Raw genomic sequence first — 20891 nt, forward strand, 5'->3', positions numbered from 1 at the left:
ATCAAATAAACAAACATAAATTATTGCACGCCAAACACATTACAGAGTCAACTTGAACTATAAGGACAAATCAACTTTGTCATGAACTGTGCCTTTTTGGACTTGAAAGTTTATGGGAGTTTCACTAAAACACTCAAAATGGGGGCTGAAATTATAAAAAAACCCAACACCCAAAACACTTTATAAATACACTCAAAACTCATCATTGCACACACTCAAAACCCATTTATAAACACACCCAAAAAATATACAATTGTTGATTTTGGGGTTGATTTTGGGTGTGTTTCTATGTTTAAATAGTGCTTGGGTTTTTTTATAAATACATGTCTAGAATTGAGTTTATTTATAAATTTGTAAAAGTGTATTAAGTGATTGATCCCTTTTCTCTCTTTCCTATAAAACTGATACTGCAAAAGCCTTCTCTTCTCCACAACCATATCCCATTTTCATTAGCTTTGTCCAAATTTATTTGTCAGGATGGGTGTTTTAATGAAACTCCCATAAACTTTCAAGTCCAAAAAGGCACAGTTCATGACAAAGTTGATTTGTCCTTATAGTTCAAGTTGACTCTGTAGTGTGTTCGGCGTGCAATAATTTATGTTTGTTTATTTGATTTGATTTGATATTTACGTGTTCTATATTAAACAGTTTTGAGGTTTGTTTAAAATCACGGGGCTCTATACCATTGGATGTGTGGGCTTTCATGTGCTACGTCAGTAATTTAACAAAAGATTTGATGAAAGCTAACGGCATAGACTATTTTGATGTGTGGATGCTAACCTTAAAGACCATTAGTGCCATAAAAAAAAGCGTTAAAGACGAAATGTGATAATTTTGTAAACCGGGAGTTTCATTAAAACACCCAAAATGGGGGCTGAAATTATAAAAAAACCCAACACCTAAAACACTTTATAAATACACCAAAAACTCATCATTACACACACTCAAAACTCATTTATAAACACACCTAAAAAATATACAATTGTTGATTTTGAGGTTGATTTTGGGTGTGTTTCTATGTTTAAATAGTGCTTTGGTTTTTTTATAAATACATGTCTAGAATTGAGTTTATTTATAAATTTGTAAAAGTGTATTAAGTGATTGATCCCTTTTCTCTCTTTCCTATAAAACTGATACTGCAAAAGCCTTCTCTTCTCCACAACCATATCCCATTTTCGTTAGCTTTGTCCAAATTTATTTGCCAGGATGGGTTCTACTGGTTTGACAGAGAAGCCACATGCAGTTTGCATACCATACCCAGCTCAAGGTCACATAACCCCAATGCTGCAATTAACCAAACTCCTCCACTACAAGGGCTTTCACATAACCTTTGTGAACACCGAATTCAACCACAGACGCCTTCTTAAATCCCGAGGTCCCAACTCTCTTGATGGCCTCCCATCCTTTAGGTTCGAAACCATTCCCGATGGCCTCCCTCCAACAGATACCAATGCCACCCAGGACGTAACCGCTCTATGCATTTCCATTAGGAAAAATTGTTTAGCACCCTTCAGAGATCTTTTGTCAAAACTCAATTCTTTGCCCGATTCCCCCCCAGTTACTTGTATAGTTTCTAATGGTGGCATGGCCTTCACTTTTATGCAGCCCAAGAATTGGGCATTCCGGAAGTTATTTTCGAGACACCAAGTGCTTGTGGCTTGATGTGCTACCTTCAGTATCGCCCTCTCATCGAAAAGGGCTTAGTACCTCTTAAAGGTACATACACTGACTTCAAATTCCTGAGTGGTCATTTGGGAACACTGACTTTGTACTAAAAATGTTACATATTTAACTAGAATCTTAACTCACCGGTACTGTTACTCAATTTGATTTGCAGATGCTAGCTATTTGACAAATGGGTATTTGGATACTGAGATAGATTGGATACCAGGCATGAGAGGTATCCGATTGAGGGACATCCCAAGCTTCATCAGAACCACAGACCCAAATGACTTCATGCTGAATTTTCTGTTGGTTGAGATGGCAAGAGTTAAAAGAGCTTCTGCCATTATTTTGAACACGTTTGATGCGTTAGAGCATGAAGTTTTAGATGGACTATCAACTCTGCTACCACCTGTTTATTCCGTTGGACCCCTACATCTACAGCTTAATCAGATCCCAGCAGATAACGAGTTGAAGTCCATTGGATCAAACCTGTGGACAGAAGAACCAATGTGTCTTGATTGGCTTGACTCTAAAGAACCTAACTCTGTGGTTTATGTCAACTTTGGAAGTATCACAGTCATGACAGCTGAGCAGCTGATTGAGTTTGCTTGGGGACTTGCAAACAGCAACCAGACCTTTTTTTGGGTGATCAGGCCTGACCTTGTTGGTGGGGAAGCAGCTGTGGTTCCACCAGAGTTTATGCAAGAGACCAAAGAAAGGGGTCTATTGGCAAGTTGGTGCCCTCAAGAACAAGTTCTGAGCCACCCAGCCGTAGGAGGGTTCTTGACACACAGTGGTTGGAACTCTACTCTTGAGAGTTTGTGTGGTGGAGTGCCCATGATCTGTTGGCCCTTCTTTGCAGAGCAACAAACCAATTGTAGGTTCTGTTGCAAAGAGTGGGGCATAGGCATGGAGATAGAGGGTGATGTTAAAAGAAATTACGTAGAGGGGCTTGTGAGAAAGTTAATGGAGGGAGAGGAGGGCAAAGAGATGAGGAAGAAAGCCTTGGAATGGAAGAAGTTGGCAAAGGAGGCCACCATTGGTCCAAATGGGTTATCTTTTGTGGGTTTGGACAAATTGGTTAACCAGGTGCTTCTATCTCCGAGGAATTAGAAATTTAGAATTGATGCAAAATCTATCTAGCTGTTACTTTGTATTTGTCCAACAAGTATACCTATTGAGCTTAATAATACTTCTATCATGAAACCAGTTTTCAGGTCTTAATTAAGATTGGTCCAACGTAAAATGAAGTCTAGGGCAAACGTAATTGACATCAGTTACCACATTGATGCACGATACAAAAGTTTCATGGCCACGTTGTTGATCTGGAAATAATTGATGGGTTATGTGTGAATAAAAAGCCCTTTGTTACTATTTCTAAAATACCTAAAGAGATTGACAACCATGTTATTCTCACTTACACTAGCCCGCCTAAATTCCTGCATTGAATTTCATAAATGTGCCTTCCTGGGTTAATATACCTAAGATTATGTTCTTTTTCCCCTCATCAAAGGGGAGCTCGATTTGGCTGCATCCATGTTCTTTTCTCTATAGAGCTGAGCTATCTCAACTCTTTCAAATTAGGCAGGAGATGTTTGCCGTTCGATTTTCCCCCCTCCCTTCGCTCTATATCGATTGATCAAATGAGTTCTTTTGATAATATAAGTATGCAAATATTTTATTAAAAATTATGAAAGGAGCGAGAACGTGCAAACAAATAAACAAACCTCAAAACTCTTCATGGAGAACACATACTGTCAAAACAAATAAACAAACAAAGAAACTTTAGTGCATGCCAGACCCAAGTATAGTATATACTCTCGACTGCCGTCCCAAGATTATGGCAAAATTATATACTGACAAACTTGCATTGCACCCATGAACAGTGTTTGAGAGAGAGAGAGAGAGAGAGTGCTGCAAATAGCCAGACTGCTTCATGCAAGTGAAAGACATGGAAACAGAGGCACCACATTTATAAAAAAGTTAAAGGGGAATCCCATACAGGCATTTTAACGAACAGCTCACGTGCAAACATAAACAGCCAACCCTTAGAGCTACCTATCGTGAAGATCAACACTATCAAAAATACACTTTATACCAAAGTACTTACCAACAGAAAAACGTTTAACCTTAAAGAGACCTTGTTCAGCGCAGTCTTAGCAATGCTACTCCCAGTCTGCAATGTCTGCTTCACAAGAAAACTCCATTTCTGATAGAAATAAAACAAGTAGTCTTAGCAATGTACCTACAGCCTCTTTAATATGTTTTAGTTTCTAATTTCTTTTCTTTCGGATGAAATCTTTGGGGATGTTTAACAGTGTTTCCGATTACTAACGGCAGAAAAAAGGAGGGAAGGGCTTTGAAATGAAAATGGTAGCTTATGTCAATAGTTGGCCAAATAGTGGTAATTTTATGGGGATAAATTACATTTTCCAGTTACCCAAATTTTATTTTCGCCGGGCAAATAATTTTTTAATATGAGAATGGCACAAAAAATTTCCCAATTTCAAAATTCGTTTCTACCAGAACTCTTCAACAATTCATTAAATTAAAAATTTCAAGATATTTGACAAGTTCCGATACAACATGCTTATCGGAATCTAATCAAGTCGCAGATATTCTAACTAAACGCGGTCATGCTTATTCAGTTATGCATGTTTGGTTTGGAAATTCTCCAATGGATATTTTGCATATATGACGTACGTTGTGATTTTACATAATAGTCTCCATATTTCAGCATCAATAACCTGTCCCTATCCCAACATAGCAAAGTATCTTCCAATCCGCTCACCACTACTTTCTCAGAAGGCGCCACGTGAGCCAATCATGAGACCAGATTTTTGTTCTTTTCCTTGAGTGGAATCAAACTCTTAACCTATTATTGTAGCCATAATCCATTTCTCACTCTCCCCCACTGCTTGAACTCAATTTTATCTTTTCTAGTCATCATAAATTTGCTCTGTTGGCCTAAGTAGGCAAATCTGTTAATGGCTTTTTTCAATGCCTTGACCTCAGAGAAGCCACATGCAGTATGCATGCCATTCCCAGCTCAAGGCCACATAAACCCAATGCTAAAACTAGCCAAACTCCTCCACTTCAAAGGCTTCCATATAACCTTTGTCAACACTGAGTTTATCCACAAACGCCTACTTAAATCCCAAGGCCCCAACTCTCTCAATGGCCTCCCTACTTTTCGTTTCGAAATGATCCCCGATGGCCTGCCTCCAGCTGATGCTAATGTTGCTGCCCAACATATGCCGTCCCTCTGCCAATCCATTAGGAAACACTGCTTACAGCCCTTCAGAGGCCTTCTTTCAAAGCTCAACTGTTCGCCGAATTCACCTCCGGTTACTTGTGTAGTTTCTGATGGCATCATGAACTTCAGTCTCGATGCAGCCCAAGAACTCGGAATTCCGGGTGTTATTTTCTGGACAACCAGTGCTTGTGCCTTCATGGGCTACATTCAGTATGGACCTCTCATTCAAAAGGGTTTAGTTCCTCTTAAAGGTAACAATTAACAAAAAATGATTATGCAATAAAAACCCAACTGTAAATTTTCTGTTTTTAGTTTTGAAAAAGAAAAACTTGTGCTTGATGTTTCACATAGAATTTTATCAATTAACTCACTAGTTTTTTTTTTCTTTCTTAATTTGATTTGCAGATGCCAGTTACTTGACAAATGGGTATTTAGATACTGTGATAGATTGGATACCTGGAATGAAAAGTATCCGATTGAAGGACATCCCAAGCTTCATTAGAACAACAGACCCAAATGACCCGATTATGGATTTAATTATGGTTGATACAGAACGATCTAAAAGAGCCTCTGCCATTATTTTGAACACGTTTGATGCCTTAGAGCATGAAGTTTTAGATGCACTTACGACTTTGCTACCACCTATTTACTGCATTGGACCCCTCTATCTACAACTTGATCATATCCCAGCAGATAACGAATTGAAGTCCATTGGATCAAACCTGTGGACAGAGGAAACAGAGTGTCTTCAATGGCTTGACTCTAAAGAACCCAATTCTGTTGTTTATGTCAATTTTGGAAGCAGCACAGTCATGACATCTGAGCAGCTAACTGAGTTTGCTTGGGGGCTTGCAAATAGCAAGAAGGCCTTTTTTTGGGTCATTAGGCCTGATCTTGTTGGTGAGGGGAAATCAGTTGTGGTTGCACCAGAGTTTGTGGAAGAGACCAAGGAAAGAGGTCTATTGGCAAGTTGGTGCCCTCAAGAACAAGTCTTGAGCCACCCGGCTATCGGAGGGTTCTTGACACACAATGGATGGAACTCTACTATTGAAAGTGTGGGAGGTGGGGTGCCCATGATCTGTTGGCCTTTCAATGCTGACCAACAAACCAATTGCAGGTTTTGTTGCAGTGAATGGGGCCTAGGGTTGGAGATAGAGGGTGATGTTAAAAGATATTACATAGAGGGCCTTGTGAGAGAGTTGATGGAAGGAGAGGAGGGCAAAAAATTGAGGAAGAAAGCCTCGGAATGGAAGAAGTTGGCAAAGGAGGCTACTACTGGTTCTAATGGATCATCCTTTTTGGATTTGGATCAAATGGTTAACAAGGTGCTTCTATCTCCCAGAAATTAGAATGGAGCAATTGTGTTAATTTTTTTGTTCTTGGTAGCTTTTTGATAAAGAACAACGCTTGGGTGTTGGGTTCCTTGAAGTTTTTGTTTGTAATTTGCTCTTATATTTTATTGGGTACATGCAAATTAATAAACAAAAATTCTATTGGAACCCAATGGTTTGCTAAATAGGCCCAACGTTTTTGGGGTATGGTATCCTGAGATCCAATTTTACCAATAAAAACTACATAATCAGATTATAATTGGGTTTATATATGGCACCATTACTATAAAATTTCGTGTCTATATTGATACGTTATATGTAGAGTTATAGATTTAGAAATTTAGCATTCTAGTTTTCCTGTTTGAATGTCCACCCCTAACTGAAACTGGCCCCTCCATGGAACAACTTACTGAGGCTTGCTTTCAATCCCCTTCAGATTTCCCAATTTTTGAAACTATCCATCCTTTGGGCCATGCATGAATGTGAAGTGAAGCACGAGTTGCTTTCACTTGTTTGTTTCCTTCTTTTACATAAAGGTAAAGAGTTCTTGTAGTCACGTCACGTAACAAGACAAAGTAAGAAAACTTTTTTGCGATGCAATCTCGTTGAGCCTGTCTTTTTTGACGAGCCACAAATACTAGAGAAATGCCTCAAAAGAAAGTTGCTATATAAACTTAGTGTCAACACATAATGTCGGCTTAAAATTTAATGTTAAACTTGATCCACTTTACGGTAGTAGTGACACTTTTGTCAAAAAATTCATATATATATGTTGGTGGAGCATACATCCGAGAACTACAAACACTGAATAGGAGCGAATTTTTATAAACAAATCCATATAAGATAGTACTGATTCTTGTTTCGACAGCAAATATAAAATATAAACAAATCCATATAAGAATATGCCCAACCTCCAAGAATGCTCATGTACATTCATCTTTTGTAGGACCCAAATTGTTTGATGGTTAAGGCAATAAATAAAATCATATTCATGTGGGGATCTGATACTTTTGGGTAGAAGAGGTGAGGCATTTAGCTCCAATAATGTGCTAAAGTTATTTTAATAAAATATTTGTTATATTCTTATTTTTTATGAACATTTCACCTCAAGAAATTTCAGTTTCCAACATAATAATTGAAATAAACTATTACTAAATCCCTGATAACTTTTTAAATTACCTAACACCAGTTAATATATATTTTTATCTTGTGTGCCAACGTCTTTTCAATTTCACCTCATATTAGATCCGAACTCACTACAAATATATATAATTACATAAATATATTTAGATAACTTTTCAAAGGAATTATGATAACCACCGGCCAGCAAACTATGATAAGTACAGTTTGTAAGAAAATAATTAAATATGGCACATTATTAAGAGATGTAGAAGGGTCAGGCAAGTTTTTTGTTTTTTTGTTTTTTTTTTTCCGAACATTTTGTACTATATGCCTTGCTGCGTGGGCATGTGCTCTCACACAGTTCACAACATGTGCTCTCACACAGTTCACACATCCTTAGACTGAGGCATCTTAGACTCCCAGGTAGCTTAGACCCAAAAAAACAAAACAAAAAAACACACACACACGCACGTGAATTTTTTATATCTTTTATATAATGTGGGAGGTAATGATTTCATGTGAGTTCTACGTGCATTATTAATGGCCGGGAATTCCCTATCCCGCTTGGTAGCACAGCTCATTGACCTTTTTACCACTTTAAAACTCCCAGGTACGTACTCTTTGTCATTGATTAGCATCCCATTTTCCTGGTTTGTGTTTGATTTGGGAGAGACGGGGAGAGAGGATGAGTTCAATTGCCTTGACCTCAGAGAAGCCACATGCAGTCTTCGTGCCATTCCCATCTCAAGGTCACATAAACCCTCTCATGCAATTAGCCAAACTCCTCCACTACAAAGGCTTCCACATAACCTTTGTGAACACAGAGTACAACCACAAACGCCTCCTTAAATCTCGAGGTCCCGACGCTCTTAACGGCCTTCCCACGTTTCGATTCGAGACCATTCCCGATGGCCTCCCTCCAACCGATGCCAATGCCACCCAAGACATACCATCCTTATGTGATTCCACTAGCAAACACTCCTTGCCTCACTTCAGAGATCTTCTCTCCAAGCTCAATTCTTCGCCCGATTCGCCACGTGTCACCTGCGTAATCGCTGATGGTGTTATGAGTTTCACTCTTGATGCAGCTCAGGAACTTGGTGTTCCCGCAGTTTTTTTCTGGACACCTAGTGCTTGTGGTTTCATGGGCTACGTTCAGTTTCATCAACTCATAGAAAAAGGTCTCACTCCTTTTAAAGGTATTAATCAATCAATCGTCTGATTAAGAGTAAACTGCCGTTTTTCCCTCTGAACAAAACAAACAGACTCTATTAATTTGATTTGCAGATGCCAGTTATTTTACGAACGGGCATTTAAACACTGAGCTAGATTGGGTACCAGGCATGAGGAAAATCCGTTTGAAGGACTTCCCAACCTTCATGAGAACCACAGAGCCAGATGATATCATGCTGAATTTTCTGGTGGGTGAAACAGAGAGAACTAAGAAAGCTTCCGCCGTCATTCTGAACACATTTCGTGGCTTGGAACATGAAGTCATAGACGCACTTTCAACTTTGCTTCCACCTGTTTACTCCATTGGACCGCTAAACCTACAACTAAAACAGATCCCAGCAGATAACGAGTTGAAGTCGATTGTTTCAAACCTATGGATAGAGGAGCCAGAGTGTCTTCAATGGCTCGACACCAAAGAACCCAACTCTGTGGTTTATGTCAACTTTGGAAGCATTGCAGTCACCACAAATGAGCAGCTGATTGAGTTTGCTTGGGGACTTGCAAATAGCCAAAAAAACTTTCTATGGGTGATTAGGCCAGACCTTGTCAGGGGAGAATCAGCTGTGGTTCCGGTAGAGTTTTTGGAAGAGACGAAAGACAGGTCTCTATTGGCACATTGGTGCCCTCAAGAACAAGTCCTAAGCCACCCAGCGGTAGGAGGGTTCTTGACGCACAGTGGATGGAATTCTACACTGGAAAGTTTGTGCGGTGGGGTGCCTCTGATCTGTTGGTCCTTCTGTGGAGAGCAGCCAACCAATTGTAGGTACAGCTGCAGAGAATGGGGCGTAGGGTTGGAGGTAGGGGATGATGTGATAAGAAATTATGTGGAGGAGTTGGTGAGAAAGTTGATGGAGGGAGAGGAGGGCAAAAAGATGAGGAAGAAAGCCTTGGAATGGAAGAAGTTGGCAGAGGAGGCTACTACTGGTCCAAATGGATCATCCTTTTTGGATTTGGAACAAATGGTTAACAAGGTGCTTCTATCTTCCAGAAATTAGAATGTATTAATTTTGTCACATGAACTTGTCCTTGGTACCACTTTCAAAACTCTATTTCCAGGAAAAATTCTTGGGTGGTGTAGCTGAAGAATTTGTCTTCTGAATTTCCTGAAATTTTTTTTTTTGGGGGTTGTAATTTGCTTATCTTTTTTGTTTGACCAAAATACAATTATTGAGTATTTTTTTGGATGGTGTGCAATGTTTCTTACATTAAGGCACACTCGTATCACTCATTTCAACACAATGAAACTCGAGTTTCGCCCAGTGTTGTAGTGTTAATGTGTCATCGATTTCGTCAATCTTGTCCTCATGTTTTCACTTGGTGTGAGAATAGATCTGAAGTTGGTCTTCTCATTGAAGACAGCAGGTCTTTCTTTTCCTTTTTATCGCGATTGTAAGATCTGGTTTGGTGTTTCGTCAGGCAATATTGGGGCCCATAGATTAGCTCGATTGTCACTTTCCTTAACTGAACACCCTGTTTGATATAGGGATTGTTTACTGATAACAGAATTGATGATAATAAGGACGAAATTGACACACAAATGGAATTAAGCTGACAAAAGTTGTTAGTGATAAATTGTTTAGTCTATGTTGAAATCTGTTTGAACATACTTCAATTCTTCTTTCTAATGAATTTTATTGAGAGCTGTTATTGGAACTCTAAAAAAATTTCACGCACTACTCCCTTATAAAATTTCACGCACTGTTCTTCGAAGCGTCAATAACAGTTTCCATTTTACATTTTTATTACAAGGCATTCTTCGTACTTAAATGAAAAAGGTGAATGTGCAAGGGGCTTGTAGTCAGTGGCGGAACCAGGATTTCAAATTAGAAAAACTTATTCACAAATTTTGTATACAAATTTATAAATAAACCCAATCCTAGACATGTATTTATAAAAAAACCCAAACACTATTTAAATATAGAAACACACCCAAAATCAACCCCAAATCAACAATTGTATATTTTTTGGGTGTGTTTATAAATGGGTTTTGAGTGTGTGTAATGATGGATTTTGGGTGTGTTTATAAAGTGTTTTGGGTGTTGGATTTTTTTATAATTTCAGCCCTCATTTTGGGTGTTTTAGTGAAACCCCCAATTTTTTAAGTATGTGCTAAATTAATATGACACTAAACTACTCCCTTTAGCCTACTTCATAACATCATTTTATATTGATTAATAATATATCCATTCATTACAATCATAATTGTCCACAATTTCATATTTTGTAATGGTTAAATACTAATCTCATCATCTAAAATATTATAGACTCAAAAATTAATAATTTATATTCCAACATAGAGAAGAAATACAAAAGGGGTTCACAAAATCTAATATTAAGGTACCCAACTCAAACATTAAAAAAGAGAGGGAAATAAAAATTCACAAAGTTTAACTTAAACAAAAGATAAAGAGAAAGAAAGGTTAAAAATGTAGGAATTTTTAGTGTAAATATCATAAACTAATCTAGAATGTAAAAGAGAGAAGTAAAAAAGAGATTAAGAAGTTTTATGGTTGTAGACAAAAAAAACAAAATAAATACTATTCATTTTAGGATAAATATCTCCTAAACTAATCAAATATGTTAAATATTATACATCATACATAATACTATAATACAATAAATAAAAGATGTTGTGGGAGCATGGGACCACATTGGTCCTTTAATGGATCCGCCCCTGCTTGTAATTCAAGTGATTAAGAACAATTATACTTGCACTCGAGGTCCTAAGTTTGATTCCTCTCCCCTCAATAACGCTTATATAAAATAAAATAAAAAGTAAATGCATAAAACAACGCACATGTTCTTTCAAATGGAACTAACTAATGGGCATTGGCATAGACTCTTCGACATCTAGCCACAAGGAATTTCTAATGACTGGTGACTAGCATAGGCAAATGGAAAAAGAAAGATTTAATGAGATTCTAGGGTGGTCACGAGGAAAAATGATATGGTTTACTCAAATTTGAAATTTTATAAGGGGCTGAAGTGACTAAGAATATTTGTCTCCATAACCAAGTTCATGTATTTTATTCCCTCTTTTCAATATAACTAGTATGAACAACAATTTAAAAGTTCAAAAATATTAAACTAAACCAAAAAGTAATAACATCCATAATTAACAGCGACAAATAATGTTTGTTCTTCATCAAATGTAACCTTAGATACACAGGAGCATAGTTTGTTATTTTATTTTAGTTTATAAATTACTAAATAATCATTTAAGGCTAGTTATCTTTGCACGAGTGTAATTGAAAAAAATGGAAGTGTGAAACTTCTTTTTCTTTTTCTTTTTCTTTTTCTTTTTCCTAATGTAATTTATTCTCTAAAACTTCTCCTTTTTTTTTTTCTTTTTTTTCTTTTAAGACTTTCTACATCTTAAAGTTTATAAGAGCGTATGGCCCATAAAGAAATTATTAAAGTTGCCGGCCAGCATTTCTCTTCTGATTATGGCTGAACCTTGTGTGCGTTTTGGAGTCTACACGCATTTCACACATTTCACACTTGCCCATGCAACAATGTCTCCAATCTAACACACTAATCAGGCAGTCTTTGTGCGAGCATGTGTTCTGGACACCGTGGCCTTGGACTCATTTGGAAGGGTCGATCTCTGCGATTACAATAACATAACACGAGGAATGATTGGCACCCAATTTATCTTAAAAAACAGATAGGGAATCCGAAATATGCATCAACGGTCAAGAAGCACTTGCCCGCACAGTGAAGCCCTTGACCCTTCACCACTATAAAACTTCAAGTTCTTACACTTCTCTGAGCATCCCATCATCTCCATTTCTCTTTAGCTCTTTTGTGTAGGATACCAGACAGAGAAAATGAGTCCAGTTGCCTCCAAAGAGAAGCCACATGCAGTTTTTGTACCCTTCCCAGCTCAGGGTCACATAAACCCTATGCTGCAATTAGCCAAGCTCCTCAACTACAAAGGCTTCCACATAACCTTTGTGAACACAGAGTTCAACCACAAGCGCATGCTTGAATCCCAAGGTTCCCACGCTCTCGACGGCCTCCCTTCGTTTCAATTCAAAACCATTCCCGACGGCCTCCCTCCGGCTGATGCCGATGCCAGGCGCAACTTGCCTTTGGTGTGTGATTCCACTAGTAAAACCTGCTTGGCACCCTTCGAGGCGCTTTTGACCAAGCTCAACTCTTCACCCGATTCCCCTCCTGTGACTTGTATTGTTGCTGATGGTGTCACCAGCTTCACCCTTGATGCAGCAGAGCATTTCGGGATCCCAGAAGTGCTTTTCTGGACAACTAGTGCTTGTGGCTTGATGGGCTACGTTCAGTATTACCGTCTCATTGAGAAGGGCCTCACTCCTTTTAAAGGTACTATCAATTAATCATTCAGGGGAAGAAAAAAAAACTTATAAGTGTTAGCTAACTAGTTCCATTGATTTCTTAATTTAATCTGCAGATGCCAAGGATTTTGCAAATGGGTATTTGGATACAGAGATTGATTGGATCCCAGGCATGAAGGATATCAGATTGAAGGACATGCCTAGCTTTATTAGAACCACAGACCCAAACGACATCATGCTGCATTATATGGTGTCTGAAACAGAGCGATCCAAAAAGGCTTCTGCTATTATTTTGAACACATTTGATGCCTTGGAGCAAGAAGTTGTGGATGCCCTTTCCACTTTGCTACCTCCTATTTACTCCATTGGACCCCTTCAGCTACCATACAGCGAGATTCCATCAGAATACAATGATTTGAAGGCGATCGGATCGAACCTGTGGGCAGAGAATACAGAGTGCCTTAACTGGCTGGACACCAAAGAGCCCAACTCTGTGGTTTATGTCAACTTTGGAAGCACCACAGTCATGACAAATGAGCAGCTGGTTGAGTTTTCTTGGGGACTTGCAAATAGCAAGAAGCCATTTTTGTGGATCATCAGGCCTGGCCTTGTTGCTGGAGAAACCGCTGTGGTGCCGCCTGAGTTTTTGGAGGAGACCAAAGAGAGGGGTATGTTGGCAAGTTGGTGCCCTCAAGAACAGGTTCTGCTCCACTCAGCCATTGGAGGGTTCTTGACTCACAGTGGCTGGAACTCTACCCTTGAGGCCTTGTGCGGCGGAGTGCCTCTCATCTGCTGGCCTTTCTTTGCAGAGCAGCAAACAAATGTTAGATACAGCTGCACACAGTGGGGCATAGGCATTGAGATAGACGGGGAAGTTAAAAGAGATTACATTGACGGTCTTGTGAGGACATTGATGGATGGAGAAGAGGGCAAAAAGATGAGGAAGAAAGCCCTTGAATGGAAGAAGTTGGCAGAGGAGGCCACTGCCCCAAAAGGGTCGTCTTACTTGGCTCTGGAAAATGTGGTTAGCAAAGTGCTTCTTTCCCCAAGAGATTAGAATTGATTCAATTCCATCTTGTTCTTTTTTTCCTTTTTGGTGATTTAATCTGTATTTGGATCATCCAGTTCCTGATAAAAAAAATTAAATATGTACAGGCTTTTGAGAAATTCAATTGCCTATTAATCTAAATAAAGGGTACTATTTATGTTTTTAATTTGCAGTTTCATGTGTGTATAGTGGGTGAGATCAATGGTGGATTCAGGATTCGAAATTCGGTTGGGCGAAATTTACATTAAAAACCCAACATTATGAGTGAATCTCATTGAAAAACATAAAAATATACACCTAGTAGGGGTAATGAGCCTCACCCTCAAATGCATTTCTATACATAAATAAAAGTTTAGCCCAAAAAAAAGATTAAAACACATAACTTCTGACCTAGTTAAAATATATGATATTCAATGTTGTCATATGCAACATCTTAAAATTTGGAGGTAGGAAATTAATAGTTTAATATAATAGTTTCCACTGAGACTGAGCTTAAATTCATTGCAGAAAAAAAATATATATATATATATATAGTTGTCTAATAATATAATATGGCTTTACGCACAAATGTATATTCATTGCAGATGAACGGCTTCGTCAGACCATCAGTTAATATCTAATGTTTATTACGAATTAGTCCAACAGCCAATGCACATTGCATTGAATTCATGGCTCTCCAGACTCCGGTGTTGCATCACAATCTTATGCATGCAATGCAATCAGCGGCGCTTTGTAGGGATCCGCCTTGTTTGGTTTTACCTTAGTTTACACCTAGAACATCACGCCAATTTAATATATTATCACCTTTGGTTTTGATCATTATCCGAACTATAATATAATATCATGTTTGATTTAGATCTTAAACTAGTGGCATAAACAATAATTAAGCAAGCATTTTACCATTGAAGATGGAGAAGTTTAATAATAAAAAGGAGGTGCATTATGCAATGAAACAAACACATGAGATAGTGATAATGACCAATGCAGAAAATGTTAAGTGTTAAAAAAAACAAAGATTAATATAGGTAGTTTGATTCGGTTTATGTAGTTTTCATGAATAATTACTATTTGGTTCAGTTCGGTTTAAGATTAACTTTTTTAGTGCAAAAACTCAATCAAACCGTTTGTGTTAGCTTAATTTGGCTGGTTGTATAATTGAGACGTGTAGAATTTTTCCGAAAATGGTATAAGGAAATAAAATCAAAATTTTCCAATTCAAGTTTTGGATCTAAATGGAGTTTTCTTCCATATATTTACTAAAATACAAACTGAGTCCACTTTTCTCTTTCAGACCTCACAAATTAATTCCATGTTTTTAGCACTAATTCTCACTTCAAAATACAATTATAAGTAGAAAGTCATGTTGATAAATGGAAAAAAAGAAGAACAACTCAAACAAATTTTAACCTCTCTCTCCTCGAAAGGGCATGTAGGAGGAGTCTCACGCAAAGGCCCACTTGTCTGGTGCCTGACGAGCACTTATTGTATTTTTCTAATAATTTCCATCTTTCGACCAAAATATAATAATAATTTCCATGCAGCCCTTGTCTTTGTTTTCTGGCACACGTGTATTCACATTTTTTGTTATCATGAGAATTATTCAAACCTAACAATAATTATAGACAGCATTGGGGATTTCTCCATCTATTTGTCAGCATCTTCCACTTACTTTTTGTAGTGATATGCTTGAAATCTGAACCACAAATGCAAATCCAACGCTTGCCATAATCCTCCTCATGCGTTCTCCGGTCATCTTTCACTGCCAACTACTTGACATACTTGCTGCACGTAATGGGCTTCCATGTCATGCTTCCTGTTGTAGTGCGTTTAAAAGGCCCGAAATCTGGCTCCGTTTGGATGGAAGTAGTAGAAAGAAAATATTAGATCGAATGTGTTTGAGATAACTAGCCGTAAATGTAGTATATTTGGAATGAGTTTCAAATGACTTTATGTGCAATAATTCATTTGTTTCCGTCATTTCATTCTTATTCAAATTTTAGTATACATATATCGTAATAATCTAAATAAATAAAAAATTTAACCTTATAATTTCTTCAAACTCCCGGAATTTGAAATCACTCCATCCAAATGGACCGACCCTTAAAGGATTTGTTTGCTCTTAGGTGGTCCACTCCATGTTGGCTTTTCAATATTTAGCACGACAAATAGAAATGGATGCGTAATATGGCTCAAGGACTGGCATTTTCTTGGGAGCTGATGCGATGAAATAGGTCAATTTTTGCCGAGATTTGGAAGATATGATTTGTACTTTAAAGCCCTATCCATCTGCCGTATGAAATATACCATGACATTAGAAATCACATATCTGTGGTGTCAGTGGTAATACTGCATGCATACCATGGTCCTTGGCAGGTTTTTGGATTAATATGCAAGTTGGCTAAGGTGACGTGCTCTCCCTATAATTGCACTATGAATACATGTGCTCTCATGAAAGCTCGATCGGTGCTGGTACCACCTTTTTTTTTTTTTTTGTTTTTGTTTTTTTTTTTTTGGTGGTGGGGTACAACAAAAATATATTAAGCACAAAAAAGAAAAAAAAAAAAAAAGAAGAAGTCCCATGGCTGCAACAAACAAGGCAAACCCAAAGACAGAAAGCCCAAAAGGACTCAGCCCAACTTATAATGCATAACAGACATCAGGCCAAACAAGTAACAGATGACATGTTTACTAATCTGTAATTGGATTAGGAGAATTGAATTGAGGAAGAGTTGGATTGGGGAGAATTAGATTCCGGATTCTTATTGAAATTGTTTACTAAATCACATGGATTGAGGTGAGTTAAATTCTGGATTCCTATTGAAGTTGTTCACTAAACCATATAGAATTGGAGGTATGAGTAGTTCTAATTACTAAAGTGTCCTCGTTGTTGGGTTAAAGTAGATGAAAAATTTGAAATTTTTAAAATTGTGTGAGGATATAATGGGTAAAAAAGATGAATTCCTAATGGGTTAGTTCTCCAAAAATTAGAATACCACGTCCCACCCAAGAATTGAATTCCTCCAAAATCAGGAATTCAATTCCTAATTTCGTGTGGACCCCACTACTTTTCAATTTCTTGATATGAAGTAAACGCATGAATCCTCTATAAGTGGAATTCAATTCCTGATTAGTAAACACATCATGAGTTCTCTGGCTGAATTTATAAAAAGCCGTATTGTTCCTCATATCTTACTTAGCAGATACACTAGTTGCCAATTGGTTTTTTTTTTTTTTTAAACTTTAAAATTAAGAAAGAGAAAATGAGTTTGGTTTTTGTGTCTCGTGAAAATAGGACCGTGTTTTTACTTTGATTTTGATTTTAAAATTTTTTTAATATGAAAATTTGTTAATTTACTATATTATCCTTAGTTTTTACAACTATGCCTTATATTGTCCGCTAGGTTTCTCGTAGATTCTTTCGCCCATGCATGTTTATTAGCTTGCCCAGACTTGAACATATTCTGTTTCACACGTTTCTCGCATTCTAGATTAGGAACATAATAATTGATCGTTATCTGTGAATGATTGTTGCGGAATAGAAATAAAAGGAATGGTCATGATTTAAAAATATGGCAAAGTTGATAATGTACATGTCCAGTCCGTGATTCACCATCAATTATTGACATTGTATGTCACTGCTATAAAACTGCTGGTACTCTCTTCACCATAGCATATCCTAATTTCCACAGGTTTTGTGTGTGATTTGAGAGAAACGAGAGAATGGGTTCTGTTGCGTTGACAAAGAAGCCACATGCAGTTTGCATACCCTACCCAGCTCAAGGTCACATAACCCCAATGCTGAAATTAGCTAAGCTCCTCCACTACAAAGGTTTTCATATAACCTTTGTGAACACAGAGTTCAACCACAAACGCCTCCTTAAATCTCGAGGTCCCAACTCTCTCGACGGCCTCCCCTCCTTTCAATTCGAGACCATTCCTGATGGCCTCCCTCCATCTGACGACAACGCCACCCAAGACATCCCATCCCTATGCCTTTCCACTAGTAAAAATTGCTTAGCACCCTTCAGAGACCTTTTATCAAAGCTTAACTCTTTACCCCATTCCCCTCCAGTTACTTGCTTAGTTTCTGATGGTGGCATGACATTCTCACTTGATGCAGCCCAAGAATTTGGCATTCCCTGTGTTCTTTTCGAAACAATGAGTGCTTGTGGCTCGTTGGGTTACCTTCAGTATCTCCCTCTGATGGAAAAGGGTTTAATTCCTCTTAAAGGTATTATTATACTGACAAAAACGTTCACTTGTCAAACAATATTTATGTTATTAGAATGTGAATCTGAATAGTAATCAAGTTGACTCTTGTATAGTATATATTCAATCTAACATCGTACGCATTTGTCTAATAAAAGAATATTTCAATCTTCAAAAATAATCAATTAAAAAAAAAGAGGAATTTACTTCAAATTGCTCACTGGTCACTTGGGGACACTACATAATAAAATTGTTACTTTTTTGGTTAGAATGTTTGACTCAGTAGACCTATTTGATTTGCAGATGCCAGCTATATGACAAATGGGTATTTAGATACTGTAATAGATTGGATACCAGGCATGAGACATATTCGTTTGAGGGACTTGCCAACCTTCGTCAGAACCACAGATCCAAATGACATCATGCTGAAATATCTTGTGAGTGAGTTCGAACGAGCCCAGAAAGCTTCAGCAATCATTTTCAACACATTTGACGCCTTAGAGCTTGAAGTTCTGGATGCACTTTCGACTTTGCTACCACCTATTTACTGCATTGGACCCCTTCAACTACAGGTTAGTCAGATTCCACCGGATTATAACAATTTGAAGTCGATTGAATCAAATCTATGGAGAGAAGAAACAGAGTGCCTTGAATGGCTTGACTCAAAAGAACCAAATTCTGTGGTTTATGTCAACTTTGGAAGCATCACAGTCATGACATCTGAGCAACTAATTGAGTTTGTTTGGGGACTTGCAAATAGCAACAAGGCCTTTCTATGGGTTATAAGGCCGGACCTTGTTTGTGGAGAATCCGCTGTGGTTCCACCGGAGTTTTTGGAAGAGACCAAAGAAAGGGGTCTATTTGCAAGTTGGTGCCCTCAAGAACAAGTCCTGAGCCACCCAGCTGTAGGAGGGTTCTTGACACACAGTGGATGGAACTCTTCCCTTGAAAGTTTGTGTGGTGGAGTGCCCATGATCTGTTGGCCCTTCTTTGCAGAGCAACAAACCAATTGCAGGTTCTGTTGCAAAGAATGGGGCGTAGGCATAGAGATAGAGGGTGATGTTAAAAGAAACTACATAGAGGACCTTGTGAGAACATTAATGGAGGGAGAGAAGGGCAAAGAGATGAGGAAGAAAGCCATGGAATGGAAGAAGTTGGCAGAGGAGGCCGCTACTGGTCCAAATGGATTATCATTCTTGGCTTTGGACAACATGATTAACCGGGTTCTTCTTTCTCCAAGAAATCTGAATTGACTAGAATCTAACTAGTTGTTTCAGTCCATACTTTGAATTTTTATGTGCTTTTGTGTGGTTTTGGAATTTCTGGGGTCATGAGAAGTTCCTTTTTGCTTTTTTGTTTGTTTTATTTTATGTGCTGGCTTTGCAAGTTGGGGTATCTAATAATAATACTTCACGTACTCTTGTAGTTTTAAAATGGAACATTTGATCAATATACACATCAATGATGTGATTTCGAATTTTGATTCCATGTCACAAGCAAACCATCAATAAGGCAAGAAACTATATCAAGCAAGGTACATCAATTATGTGATTTCAACTTTTGATTTTATGTTAGCTCAATGGGTTGAGTGTTTACACTTGAATTCGAAGTCCTGCATTCCAATCCTCCAATATATAAAATTTTAAAAATAAATTCATAAGAAATTCTTCTGGTATCCGAAATTCCTATCTACAATAGTAGCTTAGAGTATTATTAATTTCTATTAGGCCATTACCGAGTCTCTATTGTCCCCTTTTGAGTTTTTACTTTTCGTGAGTTTTTACCCGTTTAAAGAATTTAGCATTTTCCCGTTTAATACTCATATTAAACAAGTACGTGCTTTTCAACAATACTTCTATTTTTCGTACCCATCTTAAAAACTCAGTAAAATACACATTTTAAAAAAAATCAACATACAATACACATATCGTACACATACTTATATATTATTCATGTTTAATACATGTTTCAATAAGACACACAAAATTCACGTATTATACACATAATTCTCACAAATTATTGAATAAAAATAATATATATTATAATATATAAATAAATTATATTAAAATATAATATAGTGGCCTTACTTTTAAGTTGTAATCTGCCAAAATTTTGACGAATAAAACACGTACATATTTTATAAATATTTTTTTCTGTTTTGTATTTTACTAACTATGAATGAATGTGAGAGGCTAATTGCTAGGTAGGTACTCCTTTTTTTTATTAAAAAATAGTATAGCCGCGCGGCTCTACGCACTCTTATAGCCGCGCGGCTATACTACTTTTTTTTCCACAAACAATCGTATAGCCGTTCGGCTATACTGTTTTTACACGTGAAAGACAAAGTGCTAAGCGGTCCTTTTTTTAACAAAAAAAAAATTTTAAGAGTGTAGCCGAATGGCTATACTTGGTTTTTCAAATTTGTTTTTAACAAAAGGTACAGCCGAACGTCTATACTCGGTTTTTTAAACAAGAGTATATCCGTGCGGCTATACTCGGCTCTATCTAATTTTTCAAAAAATATTATAGCCGGTCGGCTGTACTCTTTAAATACCTTTAAATACCTTCTTTTTTTCTTTTTTTTTTTTTTCTATTATCTCCCTTTGAGTTTTTACTTTTCGTGACCCTTTAGTTTTTGGCAAAATCTAAATCTCACTTTTGTACCTTGGGATACAATTGAAAAAAGAAAACAGATGTTGGCTGGCTTCGGCCCA

General features: G+C 37.5%; 5 protein-coding genes across 5 annotated transcripts; all 5 read left to right on the forward strand.

Annotated features, from left to right (window-relative positions):
• Positions 1-1128: 1128 nt before the first annotated feature.
• Positions 1129-2874, forward strand: LOC103319676 ((R)-mandelonitrile beta-glucosyltransferase-like). Its single transcript, XM_089046999.1, is given in 3 exon segments — positions 1129-1597; positions 1600-1716; positions 1838-2874. Coding segments are annotated over 3 exon segments (1449 nt in total). The 5' UTR covers positions 1129-1206; the 3' UTR covers positions 2779-2874.
• Positions 2875-4599: 1725 nt separating this feature from the next.
• LOC103319665 ((R)-mandelonitrile beta-glucosyltransferase-like) lies at positions 4600-6425 on the forward strand. Its single transcript, XM_008221236.3, has 2 exons — positions 4600-5172; positions 5327-6425. The coding sequence occupies exons 1-2, from the start codon at positions 4653-4655 to the stop codon at positions 6268-6270; spliced, it is 1464 nt and encodes a 487-aa protein (XP_008219458.3). The 5' UTR covers positions 4600-4652; the 3' UTR covers positions 6271-6425.
• Positions 6426-7893: 1468 nt separating this feature from the next.
• Positions 7894-9915, forward strand: LOC103319664 ((R)-mandelonitrile beta-glucosyltransferase-like). Its single transcript, XM_089046114.1, has 2 exons — positions 7894-8573; positions 8662-9915. The coding sequence occupies exons 1-2, from the start codon at positions 8060-8062 to the stop codon at positions 9600-9602; spliced, it is 1455 nt and encodes a 484-aa protein (XP_088902240.1). The 5' UTR covers positions 7894-8059; the 3' UTR covers positions 9603-9915.
• A 2331-nt stretch (positions 9916-12246) lies between these two features.
• On the forward strand, positions 12247-14134 carry LOC103319663 ((R)-mandelonitrile beta-glucosyltransferase). The gene is made up of 2 exons (XM_008221235.2): positions 12247-12948; positions 13037-14134. The coding sequence occupies exons 1-2, from the start codon at positions 12438-12440 to the stop codon at positions 13975-13977; spliced, it is 1452 nt and encodes a 483-aa protein (XP_008219457.2). The 5' UTR covers positions 12247-12437; the 3' UTR covers positions 13978-14134.
• Positions 14135-17626: 3492 nt separating this feature from the next.
• LOC103319662 ((R)-mandelonitrile beta-glucosyltransferase-like) lies at positions 17627-19611 on the forward strand. The gene is made up of 2 exons (XM_008221234.3): positions 17627-18199; positions 18481-19611. Exons 1-2 carry the CDS (start codon positions 17689-17691, stop codon positions 19428-19430), a joined length of 1461 nt encoding a protein of 486 aa, XP_008219456.2. The 5' UTR covers positions 17627-17688; the 3' UTR covers positions 19431-19611.
• The last annotated feature ends 1280 nt before the right edge of the window (positions 19612-20891 follow it).

The sequence above is a fragment of the Prunus mume genome, linkage group LG2 (genome assembly GCF_029339155.1).
Source record: "Prunus mume cultivar Tortuosa linkage group LG2, ASM2933915v1, whole genome shotgun sequence".
Lineage (NCBI taxonomy): Eukaryota > Viridiplantae > Streptophyta > Magnoliopsida > Rosales > Rosaceae > Prunus > Prunus mume.

Bases quoted from the DNA above. Each gene is read 5' to 3' on its own strand.
- LOC103319665 (XM_008221236.3), top strand. From the start codon at position 4,653: ATGGCTTTTTTCAATGCCTTGACCTCAGAGAAGCCACATGCAGTATGC. The intron at 5,173-5,326 runs GTAACAATTAAC...TTTGATTTGCAG, and splicing joins GGGTTTAGTTCCTCTTAAAG to ATGCCAGTTACTTGACAAAT.
- LOC103319662 (XM_008221234.3), top strand. From the start codon at position 17,689: ATGGGTTCTGTTGCGTTGACAAAGAAGCCACATGCAGTTTGCATACCC. The intron at 18,200-18,480 runs GTATTATTATAC...TTTGATTTGCAG, and splicing joins GGGTTTAATTCCTCTTAAAG to ATGCCAGCTATATGACAAAT.
- LOC103319663 (XM_008221235.2), top strand. From the start codon at position 12,438: ATGAGTCCAGTTGCCTCCAAAGAGAAGCCACATGCAGTTTTTGTACCC. The intron at 12,949-13,036 runs GTACTATCAATT...TTTAATCTGCAG, and splicing joins GGGCCTCACTCCTTTTAAAG to ATGCCAAGGATTTTGCAAAT.
- LOC103319664 (XM_089046114.1), top strand. From the start codon at position 8,060: ATGAGTTCAATTGCCTTGACCTCAGAGAAGCCACATGCAGTCTTCGTG. The intron at 8,574-8,661 runs GTATTAATCAAT...TTTGATTTGCAG, and splicing joins AGGTCTCACTCCTTTTAAAG to ATGCCAGTTATTTTACGAAC.